The sequence below is a fragment of the Setaria viridis genome, chromosome 5, assembly GCF_005286985.2.
Source record: "Setaria viridis chromosome 5, Setaria_viridis_v4.0, whole genome shotgun sequence".
NCBI classification, from domain to species: domain Eukaryota; kingdom Viridiplantae; phylum Streptophyta; class Magnoliopsida; order Poales; family Poaceae; genus Setaria; species Setaria viridis.
The window spans coordinates 44,825,335-44,843,684 of record NC_048267.2 but is presented as its reverse complement, the minus strand read 5'-3'; the positions used below and the strand labels follow the sequence as shown (position 1 = coordinate 44,843,684).

The window sequence follows — 18,350 nt, the reverse complement described above, 5'->3', positions numbered from 1 at the left end:
GGTTCCACTTTATGAAGGCCTCACTAAATGGCCGCCCCCCCCCCCCCCCCCCCCCCCCCCCCACTCAATTCAACTGCTTGGGCATCTGTTCACCGATAGTTCGAAGTTCATGATTGAAACATCTTTGTATTTTTTTTAAGATGATCTTCTTGGCAGTTTTAGATGCATTCGGATCGGATCATCGGATATTTCTGGATAAGGAGCCTGCATCAGCACCTGGGACCCTTCGCCGACGTTTTTGCGTGCTAGGAATGTCCTAATGCCACCCTAACCGATGGCCACCATCCTTTCACTGTCACTGGGCCCTACTTGTGCATCGGATTGGACCCACACCTGATATTTTTCGGGGACTCTTCCTCTGCACCTGGGTCCCGTCACCCTCTCCTCCCTCGCTTTCTTCCTTACCAAGGCCGCGAGTAAATTTTCCGTTAGTTTGATTTGATGCAACAGCAATCGCAAGCTCGAAACTCTAAAATAATCTCTTCTCGACGCCCTCCAGTGTTCGGACCGAGCACAAACCCTAACCCTAGCCCAAATGGCGGCCGGCGGCGGGGCTCCGTGGGCGGAGCGGGCGCGGGTGGTGGGGGCGCAGATCCGCAACAGGTTCCGCGTGGCGCCCGTGGACCGCCGGTGGCTGTGGCGGCGGGCGGACGGAAGCGTCGCCACAGAGGCGGTCCGGCGCTGGTCGGATCGCGTTCGGGCCCAGCTGCAGAGAGACCGGGGAGCGGATCAGAGCTCCACCTCGACGGGGATGTCTACTGGGGCGACGGCGAAGCCTTCGTCCAGTGCTTTGAGATTCTACCGGAAGAAAGGTAAATAATGGCGGGCTTTGCTCCAGTTTGGTTCAAATGTGTCACAGTGATGCCCATGAGTTGATACTGTATAGCTATCGGTTCGTTGATTTCGAGCTAGTGTATTCACTTCTGTATTGAAGTAGTCCCACGTGAAGCCTGATTATTTACTAGTTTTAAGTTTTTTTATCATCTCATAACAAAAATAAAAAGAAATCCTACTGATGAATCATCAAAAATAAAAAGAGATCCTACTGATGAATCATTTTTTGTTTATCAGTGGGCAAAGAAGTTGATGGTATTGAAGACTCTGTTATTTTCCGTTCACTTCAAGCATTGGCTGTTCCTCTTATTGGCAACGCCTGCTATGTTTTTATGCATGGCCTTAACTCTGTCCAGGTATTCTAGCTGAAAACAGAACACACAAATACTTTAGTCTGGTTGTTTCATTTGTCTAAACTATGAGAGGGTGTGCAGATTTATGGTGCCGAGAAGCTTCATCAGGCATTACAAGAGAGACCTAAAGGCAAGCCTCTTCTAACGGTATGGAACAGCTTAATTGCAGGACATCTATTGTGTATTTTTGGAGTAATACTCAACAAATCTAAAGGCTCTTAGGTTGTAGCATGTGTTCTCTTTAAGATGACTTTTGGCACCATTTGATTTGGATTTTGCAATAACTCTCCATTTGAGATATTCCAAACACGTTAGATGCCTTCTTTACTGTATATTTCTCAACTATGCATTCTTCTAGTCACATGGTCTTCTATCTTATTTGTAATTTTCATTTACAGGTCAGCAATCATGTGGCAGCAATGGATGACCCCTTTGTAATTGCCTCCCTTCTCCCACCATCTATTATGTTGGAAGCACAAAAGCTGAGATGGACACTTTGTGCGACTGATCGTTGCTTTACAAATCCAGTCCTGTCTACATTCTTCAGGTCTGTTAAGGTGTTACCTGTTTCTCGCGGTGATGGAATCTACCAAAAGGTATCCATCTTGTGGTTATCAAGTACTCTATGAATGGTCTAAATATTGTGAAAGCATTAGTATTATTAAAGTGCTATTAGATATACTTGATGTGCTTTTGCTTCATCTCATGGGCCCCGTCAATGATTTGCAATTTGCAATGTTATTAACCTTTTAGTAACATGACTTCTGGGGAATAATGGTGGAAGTACATAATTAAATTAAACCCTAGCCTTTGCAACATTTCAGAATGGGAATTTGCAACAGGTGCAAGAGGACAATTAGCAGATGTGGATTTGCAAATTATTATAGAGAATTCCTTGGTTGAATATTAGGAATTAGAAGACGAGGGGAATAACAGGTTCTGGTAGTTGGCTTTCCATAAGGAAGTATTACACCAAACCCTAAGGGTAGTTATGTATTTTGGTGGTGCATGAGTTTGTAATGTACTTCGTTTTGCCCTCTTACCTTATATAATTTTAGTGCTTCATGCATTAATATCTCAAGTCATCTCTTTCTGATCCAAGATCATGGGGCATAGTTGATTGCATTTGGATGTGTTGAATCGGATGTACCACTAGGCATGGCCTTCTCTCATAGCCTCTCTCTTTTTTTTTCTTTGTTCAGGGAATGGATATGGCTCTTTCAAAGCTGAACAGTGGTGGATGGGTTCATATATTTCCAGAAGGAAGCCGTTCAAGGGATGGAGGGAAAACAATTGCTCCTGCCAAGAGAGGTGTTGGAAGGTTAGAAAACTGGTTCTTTCAATACTGTCCTTTTTCTAAAGAATACCGAGCCACCGTTGATTTGTATCTGTTTTCGTTGGAAAACCTGCATTCTACTTTTGCATACAAATTTTTCCAATAAGGTTCCTATTGATCGATGTTGAGTTTTACTCAATTCAATTTGCTCTTGTTTTACCAGGTTGGTGATGGACGCTGACAGCCTTCCAGTTGTAATACCCTTTGTCCATACTGGGATGCAGGATATAATGCCTGTTGGAAAACGTATCCCAAGAGCAGGGAAAAGGGTGAGTGCCTATGCAGCTCATATTGTGTGCTATCATAAAATCTTTGTGGGATTCTAAATTATTTATTTGGTTTTCTAGGTGATTGTAGTTGTGGGTGACCCAATCAATTTCGATGATCTGATCATTGACAACAGCGATGACACTCAACATACCTCTAGAGGGATCCTGTATGACAAAGCAACACAAAGAATTGGGCAGCGATTGCAAGAACTGAAGGTTGAAGTTGACAGACTTGCAGCAGAGCAGCAATCTGAACTCCAAAATCATAACATACACAATGTGAGTGATGATGGATACCGTCTGTGGCAGCAGGTTGATTGGGAAGGATTTGGCATAGGGAACTCCATGTTATCATCAGAACCTTCAGCTGTCCAGGAGCAATCAAAGGAAGCTGAGCCTGAACCGCGCCTAGAAGTGGAACAAAGCGTTTCTCCAGCCCCCAGTGATGTTGCTGTTCCAAACTGGTTCCGGTGTCACGTGGATCCTTCGGAGCTCATGGGGTTTGCTGCCCGTGGCCTGATCAAGAATGGAAAGTTAGAGGAAGGTTACAGGGAACTCCAAGAACCAACTACATTGAACACCTGGTGGTGGTCTCAGGCCAACAATGCTGTGCCCAGATGGAGCATTGCCTGACTGAGGCCTCACCCTTCCTTTGTACATAAGTTGCGGACAATTTTGATAGATTCCAATTTCTCTCCTTCGTGGAGTTGTGGAAATTGGAGATAGGGTGATGAATCGACTGCCAGCAGTCAGCACCATACAACACAAAGTCTTACAGAGGTTGCAAGTGCCATTTGGGTTTTGGGCACTTGACTGTACTTTTTAGGTAAATGTCATCTTCCATCTACTCGATGGAAATGGCCCAAATGGGCAACACCGAATTGTTTTAATAGACTTGATACGCGAGTTGCTTTCAATTACCGGAAACACAATTACCGGAAACACCGAATAGGTTGTTGTTACGGAAATTTTTGACTTCCGTGTTTACTTTTTAACTATGAACATCTTAGAGCAGCCGCAGTGTGGTAGGAGACCGATGCCTGGTTCAGGAGAGAGATTTCCAGGCATCGGGTTTCCCACTGCAGCCACCGATGCCTGGTTAAAAAGATCTGGCACCGACGTCAGTACTCTTCTCGGTGCTCAACTTCTCCAACCAAATAGAATAATATTTCAACACTGTTTCAGCATACGACCGTTGGCTTCATGTGTTCGTAGCAACGGTCACAATTCACATACAGACATCTCTTTGCATACAAATAGACATGAACTTCTTCTCACTTGTGCATACACACTAGACTACTACAAACGACCAAACCAGCCATTGACATGGATAAGTCATCTTTAGGGAGCCTCACAAACTTTCTCAACTCCTCGATCTTTAGTTCAGATCCACAAGATACAAACACACACACAGCAGCAGCAGAATTTTTGGCCACGCCATTATCCCCTGAACTACCTGCCTCCACATGTTCATCCAAATTTCCATGGTCATTACCCACAGAATGTCAATCCATTTCCAGGTCCAAGCTATCAGAGCTTGTCTCCCACACCAGCAAGCTACCATAGAGGCCCTTTCCCAGTCAATATTGGGCAGTACCTACCAGGAGGTGTAGGAGGTTTCGTGGCCAATGGTCCAGCATCTCTGGTGGGATCAATGGCCTTCTTTCTAGGCAGCGGAGAGAGCAGCCCAATCACCTCATTTTCTCAACTTCAGCACCAACATTGCCTCCAAATCCTGTTGACATAGAAGAGTGGAGTGATGCAAGTGAAGATGAAGCTGAAAAGAAAGGAGGGCGTATAATTTGGAATCAAGAGGATGACCTATGCCTAGTAAGTTGTTGGTTAAAAAATTCAAATGACCCAATTTCAGGCAATGGAAAGAAGTCATGCCGCTTTTGGAAGGACATTGCAGATGAGTACAACAAGCATGCACCTGGAGGTAAAAAGAGAACAGCTATGCAGTGCAAAGAACATTGGAACAAGACTATCCCTCATATTAACAAGTTTAATGGAGTGTACCACGATATCTGCAGCACATATTCTAACGGTCAATCTGAAGATCAACTCATGGACAAGGTTCGTGCAAAGTACAAAACAGTTGCCAAAAAGAAAAGACCCTTTCCATTTGAACATTGGTGGAGAGCAGTAAAGGACCAACCGAAATGGAGTAGACAATCTCACCCAGTTCAGGAGATGCATGCACTGGCAATGGAAAAACTGTCCAGTGGCATGGAAGGGGCAGAATACTCGTGGTGACCATAGAGTACCCACCGTAATGCTAGAAGCCGTTGCCTCGCAAGACCTTTGGATATGGCATGCATTTTTTGGTACACCCGGGTCAAACAATGACATCAACGTCCTAAATCGATCACCTCTATTCACCGAAGTACTGCAAGGAAGAGCTCCAGAAGTTCAGTTCATGGTCAATGGAACTGAGTACAATATGGGGTACTATTTGGCAGATGGTATATATCCTGAGTGGGCAACATTTGTGAAAACGATCCAGTTGCCTCAATGTGAAAAAGATAAATTGTATGCTGAACATCAAGGAGGAGCACGGAAAGATGTTGAACGAGCATTTGGGGTTTTGCAAGCTCGCTTTGCCATTTTACGTAACCCAGCACGTATGTGGCAAATGCGATCACTCGCTGAGATCATGTATGCATGTGTTATATTACATAACATGATTGTGGAGGATGAAAGGGATACTTACAAAGTACGCTACGATCATGACTATAACAGCGAATATGACCAGACCTCAACTGCACCATTATCTGGATATGGACATGGACCCATTCATGAATTTTACAAAGTACTGGAGATAGAAGAAGACATTCGAGATCAAGATATGCATCGCCGACTGAAGGATGACTTGGTTGAGCACATATGGCAGCGATTTAGAGGAAATCAATCTTAGCTATCTTTTATTTTGACAATAAAATTGATGTACTTTCATTTTATCGCAGTCAAATTGTACTAGTTTACTCTATATTAATGATTTCAGTTTCCTTCATGTGTGTATGTGTATCTCGTGTGTCCTGCTCTATTCTAGCACCTATCTATCTCTACGTATTCAGTGCTCCTAGGTAAAAAAAAAAACAACTACCTGTACACAGCTGTGAGGCAATCGAAACGAACCTGAGCTAGCTTGACGCATGGCGTTGCCGTTCAGAATCAAAGCAGCGCCGCGCGCGCCAGGCTTCGTCCTGTGGCGCCGCCCGCGGCCAGGCGTCGTCCCGTGGCGCCGCTCGCGACCGGCCCCAAACGCTGCGATTCCATCCGATTCCCTCCGGATCCATGAGCCGAATTGCTTGCTAAGCCAAGATCTGGGAGAGGGGGCCTCGATTTTGTGAGATACGTGGAAGCGAAGAGATCGATTTGGGAGATTTTTGTCCTAGGGTTCGTCGAGGAGGAAAAAGGGAAGGGGCAGGGGAGGGGAATTGTTTCTCGCGCGAATGAAGCGGTGGTTGGGCCGGACTTTGTTTTTTATTCGAGACAGGTCCCACGGCCCTTTGGGCACCGACCGACTTGCTCGCACACTGCGGTAGAAAATGGATTGAAGCCTCTCCAGTAAAATGGCATTCCAAACCTCGCCTGCTCCCTCCGACCTAAGTAACTGTCTTTTTCTCCTGAGAAACAATTTTAATTAAATATATATAAAAATATATTAATATTTATGATACAAAATTAATATCATAGATATTTGAACCTAGTTTTTTAATAAATTTATTTGAAGATACAAAATGGTGCGCGTATTTTCTACAAATCCAGTTAAATTTGTGGTATGAAAATTAAAAGCGACAGTTATCTAGGGATGAAAGAAGTACGCTCTTACGGGATAAGAGGTTGGAAACTCCACTAGCAAATATCATATCAAGTGTTCTCTCGGCTAGTAATTTCTGCAGGTTCTCCCAGCCCAGGTATCCGGTGACCATTCGTGATCCCTGCTGTTCATGTCGGTGTCGTTCACTTTTTCAGCAGTTCAGTTGCGCCATTTATCCGCTCTCACTGGCTATTTCTCTCACAGTAGGCACGAATTCAAAACTACCGAACAGATATATCAAAAACTGCAGATCTCTAACTAATTCAAGTGGATGGCAATCCATTTGCCATTCTGGCCCACATTCAGTGACTCAGATGACCCCACTCTGTCATTGAGTGAGCCAATCGACCACACCTTTTATTTCGAAAAATTCGTTTACCATTTTTCTTTTTTGCAACGGTAAAGAAAACATCATCACAACTTCACAAGCTCCCAACGTTCACTCGCGGGTTTGAACATTTTATAGCCGTTGGACACAGCCGTGCATTCCATTCCCCCTCTCCCCACCCTCCGCATTTAAAATTCCAATCCGTCTCATCGACCTTTCCATCCCCCAACTCTCCACAAGCATCAATCGCCGCCGCCGCCGCCACCACCTCTCCCCGTCTCCATCTCCATCCCCGAGAACCATTCCAAGAATAGCAGCAGCAGCAACCTCCGGTGAGCTTGACCAGCAACAGCAACCCATGGCCCTCCGCGCGCTCGACAACACGATGCCCGCCGTCGTCGAGGAGCGGCCCAAGAAGGTCGCTAAGGTGGCCGTCCCCGCCCCCGCCGCCGCCGTCAAGGCCGCCTCCCCCGGGAGCGGCAAGAAGAAGAAGAAGAACGACGAGAACTCGGCGCCCAGGGCCACGGCCGCGGCGGGGGAGCAGGCTGTGGAGTACATCCCGTCGGCGGAGCTGGAGGCGGCGGCCCACCCCAAGGCCAAGGCCGCGGGGCTTGTCGCGGAGCTGGACTCCAAGGACTGGATCCGCGCATGCGAGGCGCTCAACGACGCGCGCCGCCTCGCGATCCACCACTCCGCGCTCCTGAACCCGATCCTGTAAGCCGTTGCACCCACATTCTCGTTTGATTTCGTGGGATTTTGAGGAATCCCTGACTTGATCCGTGCCTAATCTGGCAGGGAGAAAGTGATGCTGGCGATCGTGAAGACGATGAAGAACCCGCGCAGCGCGGTGCTGAAGACGTCCATCATGGCCTGCACCGACATCTTCAACTCCTGCGGCAACCTCCTCTCCTCCGTCTCCGACGACGCCTTCGACAAGCTGGTACGTGTCGCGTCGCGTCCCCAACAAAGGAACAGCACCTTATCTGTTTGCCGCAGCTTATCTGAGTTTGCCTCTGCCTGCAGCTGCTGCAGCTCCTGCTGAAGGCGTCCCAGGACAAGCGGTTCGTGTGCGAGGAGGCCGAGAAGGCGATGCGCGCGATGGCGGCGTCGATGCCGCCGCTCCCCCTGCTGAAGAAGCTCAAGGCGTACGTCCACCACGCCAACCTCAGGGTCAGGGCCAAGGCCGCCGTCGCCATCTCCCACTGCGCCGCCAGGATGGTACGCCACAACTCAAATCAAATTAATCCTTCGCAATTCGAGTGTAACACAGACACAATTCGGAGAGAAGAGATTCAAAATCCTTCCTTTTTGCGTGGTTGGTGCTCGCGCAGGACATCGAGGCCATGAAGGAGTTCGGGATGTCGGCGCTCCTCCAGGTGGCAGCGGAGCTCCTGAACGACCGGCTACCGGAAGCCAGGGAGGCCGCCCGCAGCGTGGTGGGGTCGATGCACGGCGCCTTCGCCAAGGAGGCCGCGGCGAGGGGGGAGGAGGAGGAGGAGGACGCGCCCACCGTGGCCGCCTCCTGGGAGAGCCTCTGCTCCCTCAGCCTGCCGCCCATCTCCGCGCAGGCCGTCGTCAAGATCGCCTCGTCGTCGCAGTAGCCACGCGTATTGCTGCGTTGCTAGCCTTGGGCTCGGCTGGTTCAGATCAGAACCCATTTTAGCCGTCGCTTTACTAGTTTGTTGCTGATTCGTTTGGTCGTTTATACATGCTATCTCGCATGCTTTGTTCTGTTTATCCCGTTGGGTTACTGCAAGTAATGAAGTAATAACATATCGATTTCACATGGCTTATCTCATGGCACCATAGTGCATTAGTGCCTGCAACATCAAGCATAAGTTTCAAGTCCGGACACGCACACACTACGATCAAGTGGAATGGCAAACGACTGCACAGGGGAGAAAAATTCAGGTTCAGAAGTAATGTAATTCTCCTAAAACCTGCAGCATTCACTCACTTCACTGTCTACTGAAAGGACTCGTGCATTCCGATGGGCCAGTGACGTTGAGATGGGCACCGAGCTCATCCAGCAAACCCCAGCCAACCCCAATCTTCTCGATCGCCAAACCTGTCGCATCCATCCGAAAACGACGCCCTCCACCGAGCTCGGCGTGTTCTGCGCAACGGCCAAAAAACCCGGCACGGCAAAAAGAAAAAGAAAAGAAAAAGATGCAGCACGTGCGTGACCCCACCTGTCAGCCTGTCAGTGTGCCCAATGGATCAATGATTCGCCGTGTGAGAGAGAGCAAGGCTGGTTGGTTTTGTCTGGTGCCTCGGCGACACTCGCTGGCTCACCGGAGCACGACATGCGAGCACGTTCGGCAGCTGATGAGCGAGTGAGCGATTGCTTCAAGGAATCGGGGATCCTCCTCCTCTTATCCAATATACCCGAGCCCCGTCGGCGTCACGCAGCTTTCGGCCGCTTACTACTACTTGCACGGGGGGTGCTGCCCCCGCCCTGTTCGTGTTGGACGGACGCGGTGGGACTGGAGGCTGCTTGGGTAGTGGGGGATCCATGGACGGAGGCAAGAAGGCTGAGCGGCCGCACGGCGATGCCGCCGAGGAGGATCCTGAACGGCAGCCTGCTCTGGTGGATGAAGACGACGGCAACCAGAAGGCGCCTCGCCGGAGCAAGCGGGTTGCTTCCCTCGACGTGTTCCGAGGCCTCACCGTCGCTGTAAGTGGCTTTCGTTCTCTCCACTTGCTCCTTCAGGCTGCCTCATTGCGGCGAAGTTCGTAGTAGTAACAAGGTTTCTGGAATTACTGACAATTGCAAGTCAGAATTAGCCCCTGGCTGTTATTTCTAACTGACAGAATCGAGAATTCTTATTGGAAATCTGGGGCAATGGATAGATTGTAGGAAGGAATCAGTCATGAGTGATGAGTTGTCAGTGTTTAGTGTTTCTGGATGTCATGTCAGCACGTCTGTTCGTCTGTGTGCAGCTGATGATACTGGTGGACGGCGCGGGCGGCGAGTGGCCGGTCATCGGGCACGCGCCGTGGGACGGCTGCAACCTCGCCGACTTCGTCATGCCCTTCTTCCTCTTCATCGTCGGCATGGCCATTCCCCTCTCCCTCAAGGTTCCATCCTGTTTCTCTCGCATTACTGGTGTACTGTGTACATGGCCTGTCTGTCTCAATCGATGTCCCTTTCGACGCTTTCTTATACGCCACGACGCCATCAGTCAAGTTTGAATTCAACACGGATCAACATAAACGCATACTGAAAGCTGCTCCTCACTGATGCTGTTTCAATATTCGTTGGTATAACCTGTATTGCCACAAACACGCAGAGAATTCCTGACCGTGGTCAAGCCATCAGGAGAGTAGTCATCAGGACACTGAAGCTGCTCTTTTGGGGGATCCTGTTGCAAGGTTATTCTGCAAATGTCCTTCAAATCCTCACAATTGCACGTCTCTAGGCTCTAGCAACAAAGCTGACTAGCAATTGATGAATACATTCAGGCGGTTACTCGCATGCTCCGGATAAACTGACATATGGAGTTGACATGAAGCACGTAAGATGGGGTGGAATTCTCCAGGTATCAATGAAACCCAGTAAAATTTCATAATATCTGAATCAAAAGGAGGCTGTGTGCTATCAAGAGTAATCCGGTTCTTGCTCCTCCAGAGGATTGCTCTTGCATACTTGGTAGCTGCAGTTCTAGAGATTGTTACAAAAGATGCAAAGATTCAGGATCAGTCAAGTTCAGGCTTCTCTATCTTCAGAATGTACCTTTCCCAATGGTATGCAAGGTTTTATTTCCTTTTAGTTCTCACACTGACAGGTTTCATTTCTACATGCTAATTGCATGATCTGTGCATTTGCAAGGATTGTTGCATGCTGCATTCTAGTGGTCTACCTATCTCTTGTTTATGGAATTTATGTTCCTGACTGGGAATTCAGAGTGCAAAATGTTGACAGCCCAAACTACGGCAAAGTTTTAACAGTATGGGATTTTTCTCATAATTTATTTCTTGCGCTTCAGAAATGAGCTAATTACCAATTGTTTTGTGAAACACTGCAACTCACTGTAATGTTCCCTAATGTTTAGGTGACTTGTGGTACAAGGGGGATATTAAGCCCTCCTTGCAATGCTGTTGGTTACATTGACCGCAAAATTCTTGGCATCAATCACTTGTACCAGAGACCGGCATGGAGAAGGCACCAGGTTTGTGTTTTCTGACTAAACGCTTTGCTGTTGCTTTACTGTTATTTTCAGTGTTTATCAACTACTGTCCTGGTCCATGCAGGCCTGTACTGATAGTTCCCCACATGAGGGGCCTTTTAAGAACGATGCCCCAGCATGGTGTGTTGCGCCATTCGAACCTGAAGGGATACTAAGGTACTTGTCACTATGTCAGATTCATGCTACATCTGTTGTTTTAGCATGTTCAATGTTGAAACTTCTTAAAATGACTATAGTAAGTAGTAACTGAATGTGAAAGATAAACCTGCCTGTATGGCCTGCTGAATGGAAATTCTCATCTGCTGATTCAGGTTAACACTACTATCTCATCAATTTGCAGCTCATTTTCTGCGGTATTGAGTACGATCATCGGTGTGCACTACGGGCATGTGCTTGTCCATATGAAGGTGATTATGCTTCTCGTTTCAGCTCTATATTGTGGTGTCAGAAAGCAGAGACTGCAACACGCTTACTAGCATGCGTTCTTGTTTCTGAAATTTCAGAGTCATACAGAGAGGCTGAGGCAGTGGTTTACCATGGGCATAGCTCTTCTTGTTCTTGGAATCATTCTACATTTCTCACATGGTAAAAAAAGCATAATAATAACTCATGTTTTTCATCTTCATGTGAGTGACATTACATCTGAATCCTGCTTGACAAGCAGCTCTACACATTCCTTTGCAGCAATTCCACTTAATAAACAACTCTACACATTCAGTTACATCTGCGTCACTGCCGGCGCTGCTGGAGTCGTGTTCTCCATATTCTACTTCCTGGTAATTAAATCGATCTCTTACATCGGGGGTCTGAAAATTGTTTAGAAAAAACAAATAAAACATCCAAACCATCCCCTGAATGATAAGTAGCATTCTTCAGAATCTGAAAATTGCTCTTGCAGGTTGACATCCTGAACCATGGCTACGCGTTCGCGCCCCTGCGGTGGATCGGGATGAACGCGATGCTGGTGTACGTGATGGCCGCGGCGGGCATCTTCGAGGGGTTCCTCAACGGGTGGTACTACGAGGGCACCAACAACACGCTGGTAAAGCTGAGAATGCAGTTTGGAACTGAAGTTTTGGTTTCTTCAGTTCAGCTGATGAGAGCAACGAACGCACGCCTGCAGGTTTACTGGGTGAGGAAGCACGTGTTCGTGAAGGTATGGCACTCCACCAGGGTCGGCATCCTCCTCTACGTCCTCTTCGCGCAGATCCTCTTCTGGGCCCTCGTCTCCGGCGTCCTCCACCGCGCCGGCCTCTACTGGAAGCTCTAATTTAGTGTACAGACACGGTGCCTCCGTTTGTCCAAATTTGTTTGAAATCAGATTTGAATTGCAGTTTCGCAGGCCCTGAATTTGACAGTAGCTGGTCAGTGTTCATGCTTGCCCCCGTGGCTGCCAGCTGAGAGAGCCTAGCATGAGCTCTCAGGGTCAGAGAGCATCATGTCATGCACGGCCCTGTAATCCGGTGGCAGAACTGAATCTTGTCCGGCCGGCACATCGTGCATCGTCGTCCGGGCGATGAGGCGGCGGCAGTCGTCGCCGCTCCGGAGGTAGTCGGGGCCGGAGCTGGCCAAGGGCAGCCGTATGTCTCTGCTCAGGCGCCGGGGACGGCGGAGCCGCCCGCTCCGGCCTCCTATCCCGAACCAGTTGTGGGTCTCCGTCACCGCCAAGCGCAGGACCAGTACGCTCGGCTGGCCGCCGGGCCGCCGGGGCTTCAGGTGTAGCCCCGTCGTCTCGGCCGTGATGTCGTACCCGCTTGGGCTTGGCCTGAGCGCCGCCATAGCCATGGGTGAATTTGGCTGTTGGAGAAGCGGTTTCACTGCTGCTATGGTGCCATAACAAGCACGGCCATAAATCATCAACAACATCGTGATCGGACTCCGACACCGAAATGGAAACGATTTGCGGACGGAACCGGCTGGATTTCGGTTTTTTTTTTTTTGGTAAATCCGACAGGATTTCGTGCCGCTGCGATGGATCGGCATGTACGCGATGGCCGTGGAAGACATCTTCGAGGGCTTCCTGTAGAACTGAACGGGTGGACCAAGAGCATGCTGGTAGCTAGGTTAAGAGATTATATTGTGAAGAACCTGCACTTCATTTCTTTTAGTTCAGTTCATGAGAGGACCAAATTACAAGCGATCTGAGCTATGGCTCCTTTCTTTTTGCAAATACTTACCTACATTCTTGAATTTAAGTCTTTTTTCCTACCTTGATTATATAATTCAAATTATAGATAACAAACATGCTTTGGATCAGATGGGAGAGCACAAACATGACTTTATTCTAGAAATTAACGGTGCCATTTTCTTTCAATAGAAAGTCGTGTGCCTCGTGACAGCGAGGTGATTTTCCTCTGCGATGTCAAAGCATCTAGCCATGCCAATGATAATCAACTATAAATGCTATCTCGATTTAGGCTTATCCCAAGAGCCCTCCCGATTTAGCAATCCGAGGAAGAGAGGAAGAATTCGGAAGACAGAAAAGGAAAAAAAAGAGAAAAGTAACAAATCAAAAGGAGGAAGTAACACCTCCTCCGTCGAGCGACTCGTCTTCTCCGTACTATTACACCTAGATCCTCTTTGGCACGGTTCCTCCGTAGCGCTACTGTGCCGCACTGTAACTAAGATCCAAAAGGCATATCAATGTTAAAATGAACTGAAAAGATGAGGAGCTGGAAAAAAATGGCTCCCCTACCCCCGGCTCTACAGTTTGGATGCAATTATTGTACGAGTTCACGCAACTTGAACTTGTGTTTCTTTTTCATTAGATAAAAAACAAATAAACTTGAAGCATTGGAGGAATCCAAAATACCATGTCGAACATTGACTTATATAGTTGTAGCTTCTTTGGTGAACCTGCGAGTCATGTTCTTGCATGATCCATGCAGTTCGAATCCTTCTTTCGTATACCTACCAACCGATGCGAGCAAGACCTTTCAGTATTGCCTTCTCTTGTTCCACGCGGTTACGTTACATGGGAAGGTTCCATTCTCTCATGAGTTGCTACGAAATTATCTAGATGATGATGTCCATTCTGTATTGCCTCATCAGTATGAGGCATTGCGTGGTTTGAATGCTGTGTCATTCTTCCAATGCATGTCTCTCTTGTTCCACGCGGTTACGTCGTTACCGTAAGCCTGAATGCCGGCCTGATCCATAATTAGTATTTGAAGCAACATCTTTTCGAATAGTTTTAAATTTTGCCAACAAGAGTTCAAATGAAAGAAAAACAAATTGGAAAGATGACAATGTTGATAACAAATGCTAGTAATGTACTTCAAAATCTTGCCGGAACGAAGTTTCCAGGAAACTGCACAGTAGTTAGTCGAAGGTTTTGCGCGTAATCCCTTTGTTTGACACTTGACTGATGACCAAATTATGTGCACGCGCTTTTCCCCTGCGCCTAATATAAGTACACTCATTCTCCTCATCTTTATCTCTCCTTCCATCTCTTTGAAGGACGATGACGATCTATCAATGCTGCAGCGCCATGCCACTCCGCTACTGTCAGTGGTGTGCTTGGAGGATGTCGCAGCATCAGGGAACGACCTGGCGCTACCCGTATGCTCCTGGATACCCTTGTCACTACCACCACCGCACCCAGGCGAGTAGCTCTAGCTGCCAGGAGAGCTTTGCCTCGGCCGCCCTGGAATCCAGCGCTGGGTCTGGCGCCGCACAACTACCTTGGTATTCCATCGATATCGCTTGGGTGATCGAGCAGCTCACGAAGCTGCAGGCGACTCGTGGATACCAGGTGGCTCACCTGGTTACCCAGCTCCTCAATTTCACGGGGGTGATCGAGAAAAGCAAGAGCGACTACGGCAACGATTGGTTCTTCCGGCTCGCTGACAACGTCAAGGAGATCCTCACTCTGGCCTACGGTATCATCAGAGTTTGGATGAACATCCCTGCTTGACCGCCCGGTTTTTTGCACGCTCCTGCATCCAATCGTCGTCTGTTCTTGTATGGCCATGTCTATGTGCACTTGTCGGCGGACAATCTTATTTCTTTCTGCTAAACGAACAAATAATTTCCAGTGTTTGTGCTTGGTTTTAAGAAGTAATAAACTAGAACTACCTATATCGGGAAAAAAAAAGTGTTTGAGCTTGATAGGATATTAGGATATGTGGAACAAAATGATATTAGGATGTGTGTTCCTTCTATCTGAATGAAATTATACTAAGCATGTCGTATTCGTTATGAAAAAGAATGTTGTTGCTAGCTGCTAATAATTGAAGCACTAGATCCCGGACGCATGGCTAGCCAATGACATATATGAGATCTTGTCGTACATGTCATTGACACAGTCTGCAGTGTAGATGATTGAAAAATGGATTAGTAGTATAAAAAAAATGAAAATATCATTATCTCTCAAATGTGAAAATGAGTAATGAAAGCGGGCATATGAAAAAGAAACCCTACGCTGTGAAGAGCATTTAACAACTATGGCAGTTGGTAAAATTTGTTAAACTATAAATATCGCCATATTGAATCATAAGATTAGCCCGAGCACTGTACTAGTTTATGTGGTATACAACGAGTTTAATTTCATCAAAACGCTAAGAAGTTTAAATAATATAAAAACCGAAATACTGAAGAAACTGAAAGGACACAAACAGTCTAATCAAGCGAGCCAATTCAAGCGCCGTCGACGCAGCTACTGCCAGTGCTACCAAGGCCTAGGCGGCTATGGTGCGGCCACCGTCGGCGCAGATGACCTGCCCGGTGATGTAGGACGCGGCCGGCATGCAGAGGAAAGCGACGAGCGACGCGATCTCCTCCGGCTCGCCGATGCGGCGCATGGGGACCCGCGCCATCTCCGCCTCCCACATCTTCCGCTCCACCTCCGGGTCCAGCTTCAGTCCGCTGCTGGCGACGATGTCGGTGCGGACGCCCCCCGGCGCGACGCAGTTGACGCGCACCTTGTCCTGCGCCCACTCGACGGCGAGGCTCCGGGTGAGCTGGTTCATGGCGGCCTTGGTGGCCGAGTACACGGACAGCGCCGGGTAGGAGACGAGCCCGCCGATGGAGGACACGTTGACGACGCTGCTCGCTTCGCCGCCCGGCGACGCCGCGGCGGCCGCGACGAGGAGCGGATGCGCGAGCTGCGCGAGGTAGAAGCAGGACTCGAGGTTGGTGGCCATGAGGCGCGCGTAGTCCTCCGCCGTCGTCTCCGTGGCGGCGCGGAACATGGTCTGCCCGGCGTTGTTGACGAGGATGTCCAGCCGGCCGCCCAGCTCCTCCCGCGCCGCGGCCACGAGCCGCTCCCGGTCGCCGCGCGCCGCGACGTCGCAGGCGGTCGCCGTGACGCGCGCGAGGCGGCCGTCGGCGCCCCACCGGCGCAAGCACTCCTGCAGCTCGGCATCGCCGCGGGCGCAGGTGTGCACACGCACCCCGAACCCCGCGAGCTCCTCCACGATCGCGCGCCTGCAGGACCGAAGCGAAGCATCAGCAATACGGCGAACACGCACTCACGAACGCACGTGTATAGACTTACCCGATGCCCTTGCTTCCTCCGGTGACGAGCGCCGTCTTGCCGGCGAGGCTCCACCTCTCCTCCCTGCTCCGGCCGCTCGCCGCCATGTTCAGAGCTTGCTCGCACACGATTTCGACTTGTTTTTGTCTGAGGCGAAAGGATACGTATATGGATCGCCGTCGTTGTCCGACGAGTATATATCGCATTCGTGAGCGGTCATCAAGTAGGCATGAGCCGATCCCAATTCCACTGCGTTGGATTCTCCTCCACAGGATGCGTCTCGGTGGATGCCGGCCGGCTCATGTGGCTGGTGCTTTCGCTCATTGTTTTGTCATGGAGCCCTGAACCAGGTGCAAGCAGGAAATAAGCTGATTTCTGTTAAGTTTTTTTAAGGTCAAATTGGTTTTCTAATTTTTAGAGGCCCTACATCGTATAGATGGTCAGATGGGCTAGGCCCGCTGGGCGGCATGAGGCCCGACCCTAACACAGCCTGGCATAAGGTTAAAAGTGCCTGGGTCAGCTCAGCCCTATGCTCGGGCCAGTGCCTGGGCCGCAACCTCGGCACGCTAGGCTAGCGCAAGCTATGCATAGTTTTTGGACCGACCCGATACCCCAACCACCCCCCCTCCCCAACCGTTTGATCAGCCAATCAGGTCCTCCCGACCATTGGGGGAGGGTGTATATAAACCGACATCGGTGCCTTCCCCGACCAGAAACCCTAGCCTGCCCATTCCTCTTTCCCGTCTCTGCCTCCCTCGACTCTCTCTCACTCTCTCACACCTCTCTCGCCCTCTCGTCTCCTCCCACTCTGACGATGGGAAGCCGGTGTTGGCCGCCACCCTTGCAAGAAACCCTAGCCTCCCAGCTTGCCCGCCCACTCCTCTCTCATGTCGCTGCCTCCCTCGACTCCCGTCGCTCTCCGCCTCTCTCTCTCGTCCTCTCGCACCTCTCTAGATCTAGATGACTAGATCCACTCTCCGGCCGCTCTCATCATCTTCTTGCTAGATCCGTTGTTCGTCGACCTCACCGGTCGCTCTAGTGCTCCGGAACGACCTCTAACCCTAACCCTGACCGTAATCTGCTTCTTGCTCTGGTGGGTGGTGGCCGGTCTTTCTAACTTTTTGTTTCTACAGGTCGTCACGTCCGCCGTCGCGAAGCTGTTGAGGGACTAGAGCTCCGGTAAATCGATCGTTCGTCAACCTCGCTGGCCGTTCTGGGGCTCCGAATTCGCTCGTTCGTTCAGGGACCAGAGCACCGGCGACGGACAACGACAACGAGTTCTAGGGCCACACCTACAACGATGAGCTTCGGATGTTGGGCTAGCGTCGAGATGACGAGAGTGACCTAGAGACAGAGCAGGAAGAGGTGTTCGGTGGCAGCGCTGCCGAACCAATCGACGTCGCTAATGGCGGTGACGATGGTGATGGTGAAGTAGAAGTTGCTGCTGATCCAAACATGGTGAGCAGCAACACCAAGAGGAGCCGTTCCACCACCTCTAAATGTTGGAAGGATTTCGAAAAGATCTTCAAGGACATCAATGGTAAGAGGGCAAGGGTCTCTGCCAAGTGCATTCATTGTGGCATTGTACACACTGCTCGATCTACTATTGGCACTAGCCATCTAAACCGGCATGTTGAGAAATGCCCAGCGAGGAAGTCAAATCTTCGTGTTTTCCAGTCTTTGCTCCAGTTCAATTCAGATGGAAGTATCCGTCACTGGGATTACAGTTCTGAGGTAGCTC

General features: G+C 49.3%; 3 protein-coding genes and 1 long non-coding RNA gene across 4 annotated transcripts; 2 read left to right on the top strand and 2 right to left on the bottom strand.

Moving 5' to 3' along the window:
- The first annotated feature begins 144 nt into the window (after window positions 1-144).
- On the top strand, window positions 145-3,709 carry LOC117856246 (uncharacterized). Its single transcript, XM_072294039.1, has 7 exons — window positions 145-812; window positions 1,072-1,190; window positions 1,269-1,334; window positions 1,586-1,783; window positions 2,390-2,508; window positions 2,687-2,792; window positions 2,871-3,709. Exons 1-7 carry the CDS (start codon window positions 536-538, stop codon window positions 3,423-3,425), a joined length of 1,440 nt encoding a protein of 479 aa, XP_072150140.1. The 5' UTR covers window positions 145-535; the 3' UTR covers window positions 3,426-3,709.
- A 228-nt stretch (window positions 3,710-3,937) lies between these two features.
- LOC117856247 (uncharacterized) lies at window positions 3,938-5,920 on the bottom strand. The gene is made up of 2 exons (XR_004640620.2): window positions 4,974-5,920; window positions 3,938-4,527 (listed from the first exon to the last, which is right to left on the bottom strand). It is a non-coding gene; the product is annotated as an uncharacterized lncRNA (long non-coding RNA).
- A 1,189-nt stretch (window positions 5,921-7,109) lies between these two features.
- On the top strand, window positions 7,110-12,493 carry LOC117856584 (uncharacterized). The gene is made up of 18 exons (XM_072294050.1): window positions 7,110-7,657; window positions 7,739-7,883; window positions 7,967-8,161; window positions 8,275-8,543; window positions 8,890-8,906; window positions 9,277-9,620; window positions 9,887-10,024; window positions 10,237-10,318; window positions 10,409-10,485; window positions 10,575-10,690; window positions 10,776-10,893; window positions 10,999-11,115; window positions 11,198-11,289; window positions 11,474-11,540; window positions 11,637-11,718; window positions 11,818-11,909; window positions 12,032-12,175; window positions 12,257-12,493. The coding sequence occupies exons 1-18, from the start codon at window positions 7,302-7,304 to the stop codon at window positions 12,401-12,403; spliced, it is 2,598 nt and encodes an 865-aa protein (XP_072150151.1). The 5' UTR covers window positions 7,110-7,301; the 3' UTR covers window positions 12,404-12,493.
- Window positions 12,494-15,585: 3,092 nt separating this feature from the next.
- LOC117855516 (tropinone reductase homolog At5g06060) lies at window positions 15,586-16,898 on the bottom strand. The gene is made up of 2 exons (XM_034737892.2): window positions 16,631-16,898; window positions 15,586-16,560 (listed from the first exon to the last, which is right to left on the bottom strand). Exons 1-2 carry the CDS (start codon window positions 16,813-16,815, stop codon window positions 15,813-15,815), a joined length of 933 nt encoding a protein of 310 aa, XP_034593783.1. The 5' UTR covers window positions 16,816-16,898; the 3' UTR covers window positions 15,586-15,812.
- Between the last annotated feature and the right edge of the window lie 1,452 nt (window positions 16,899-18,350).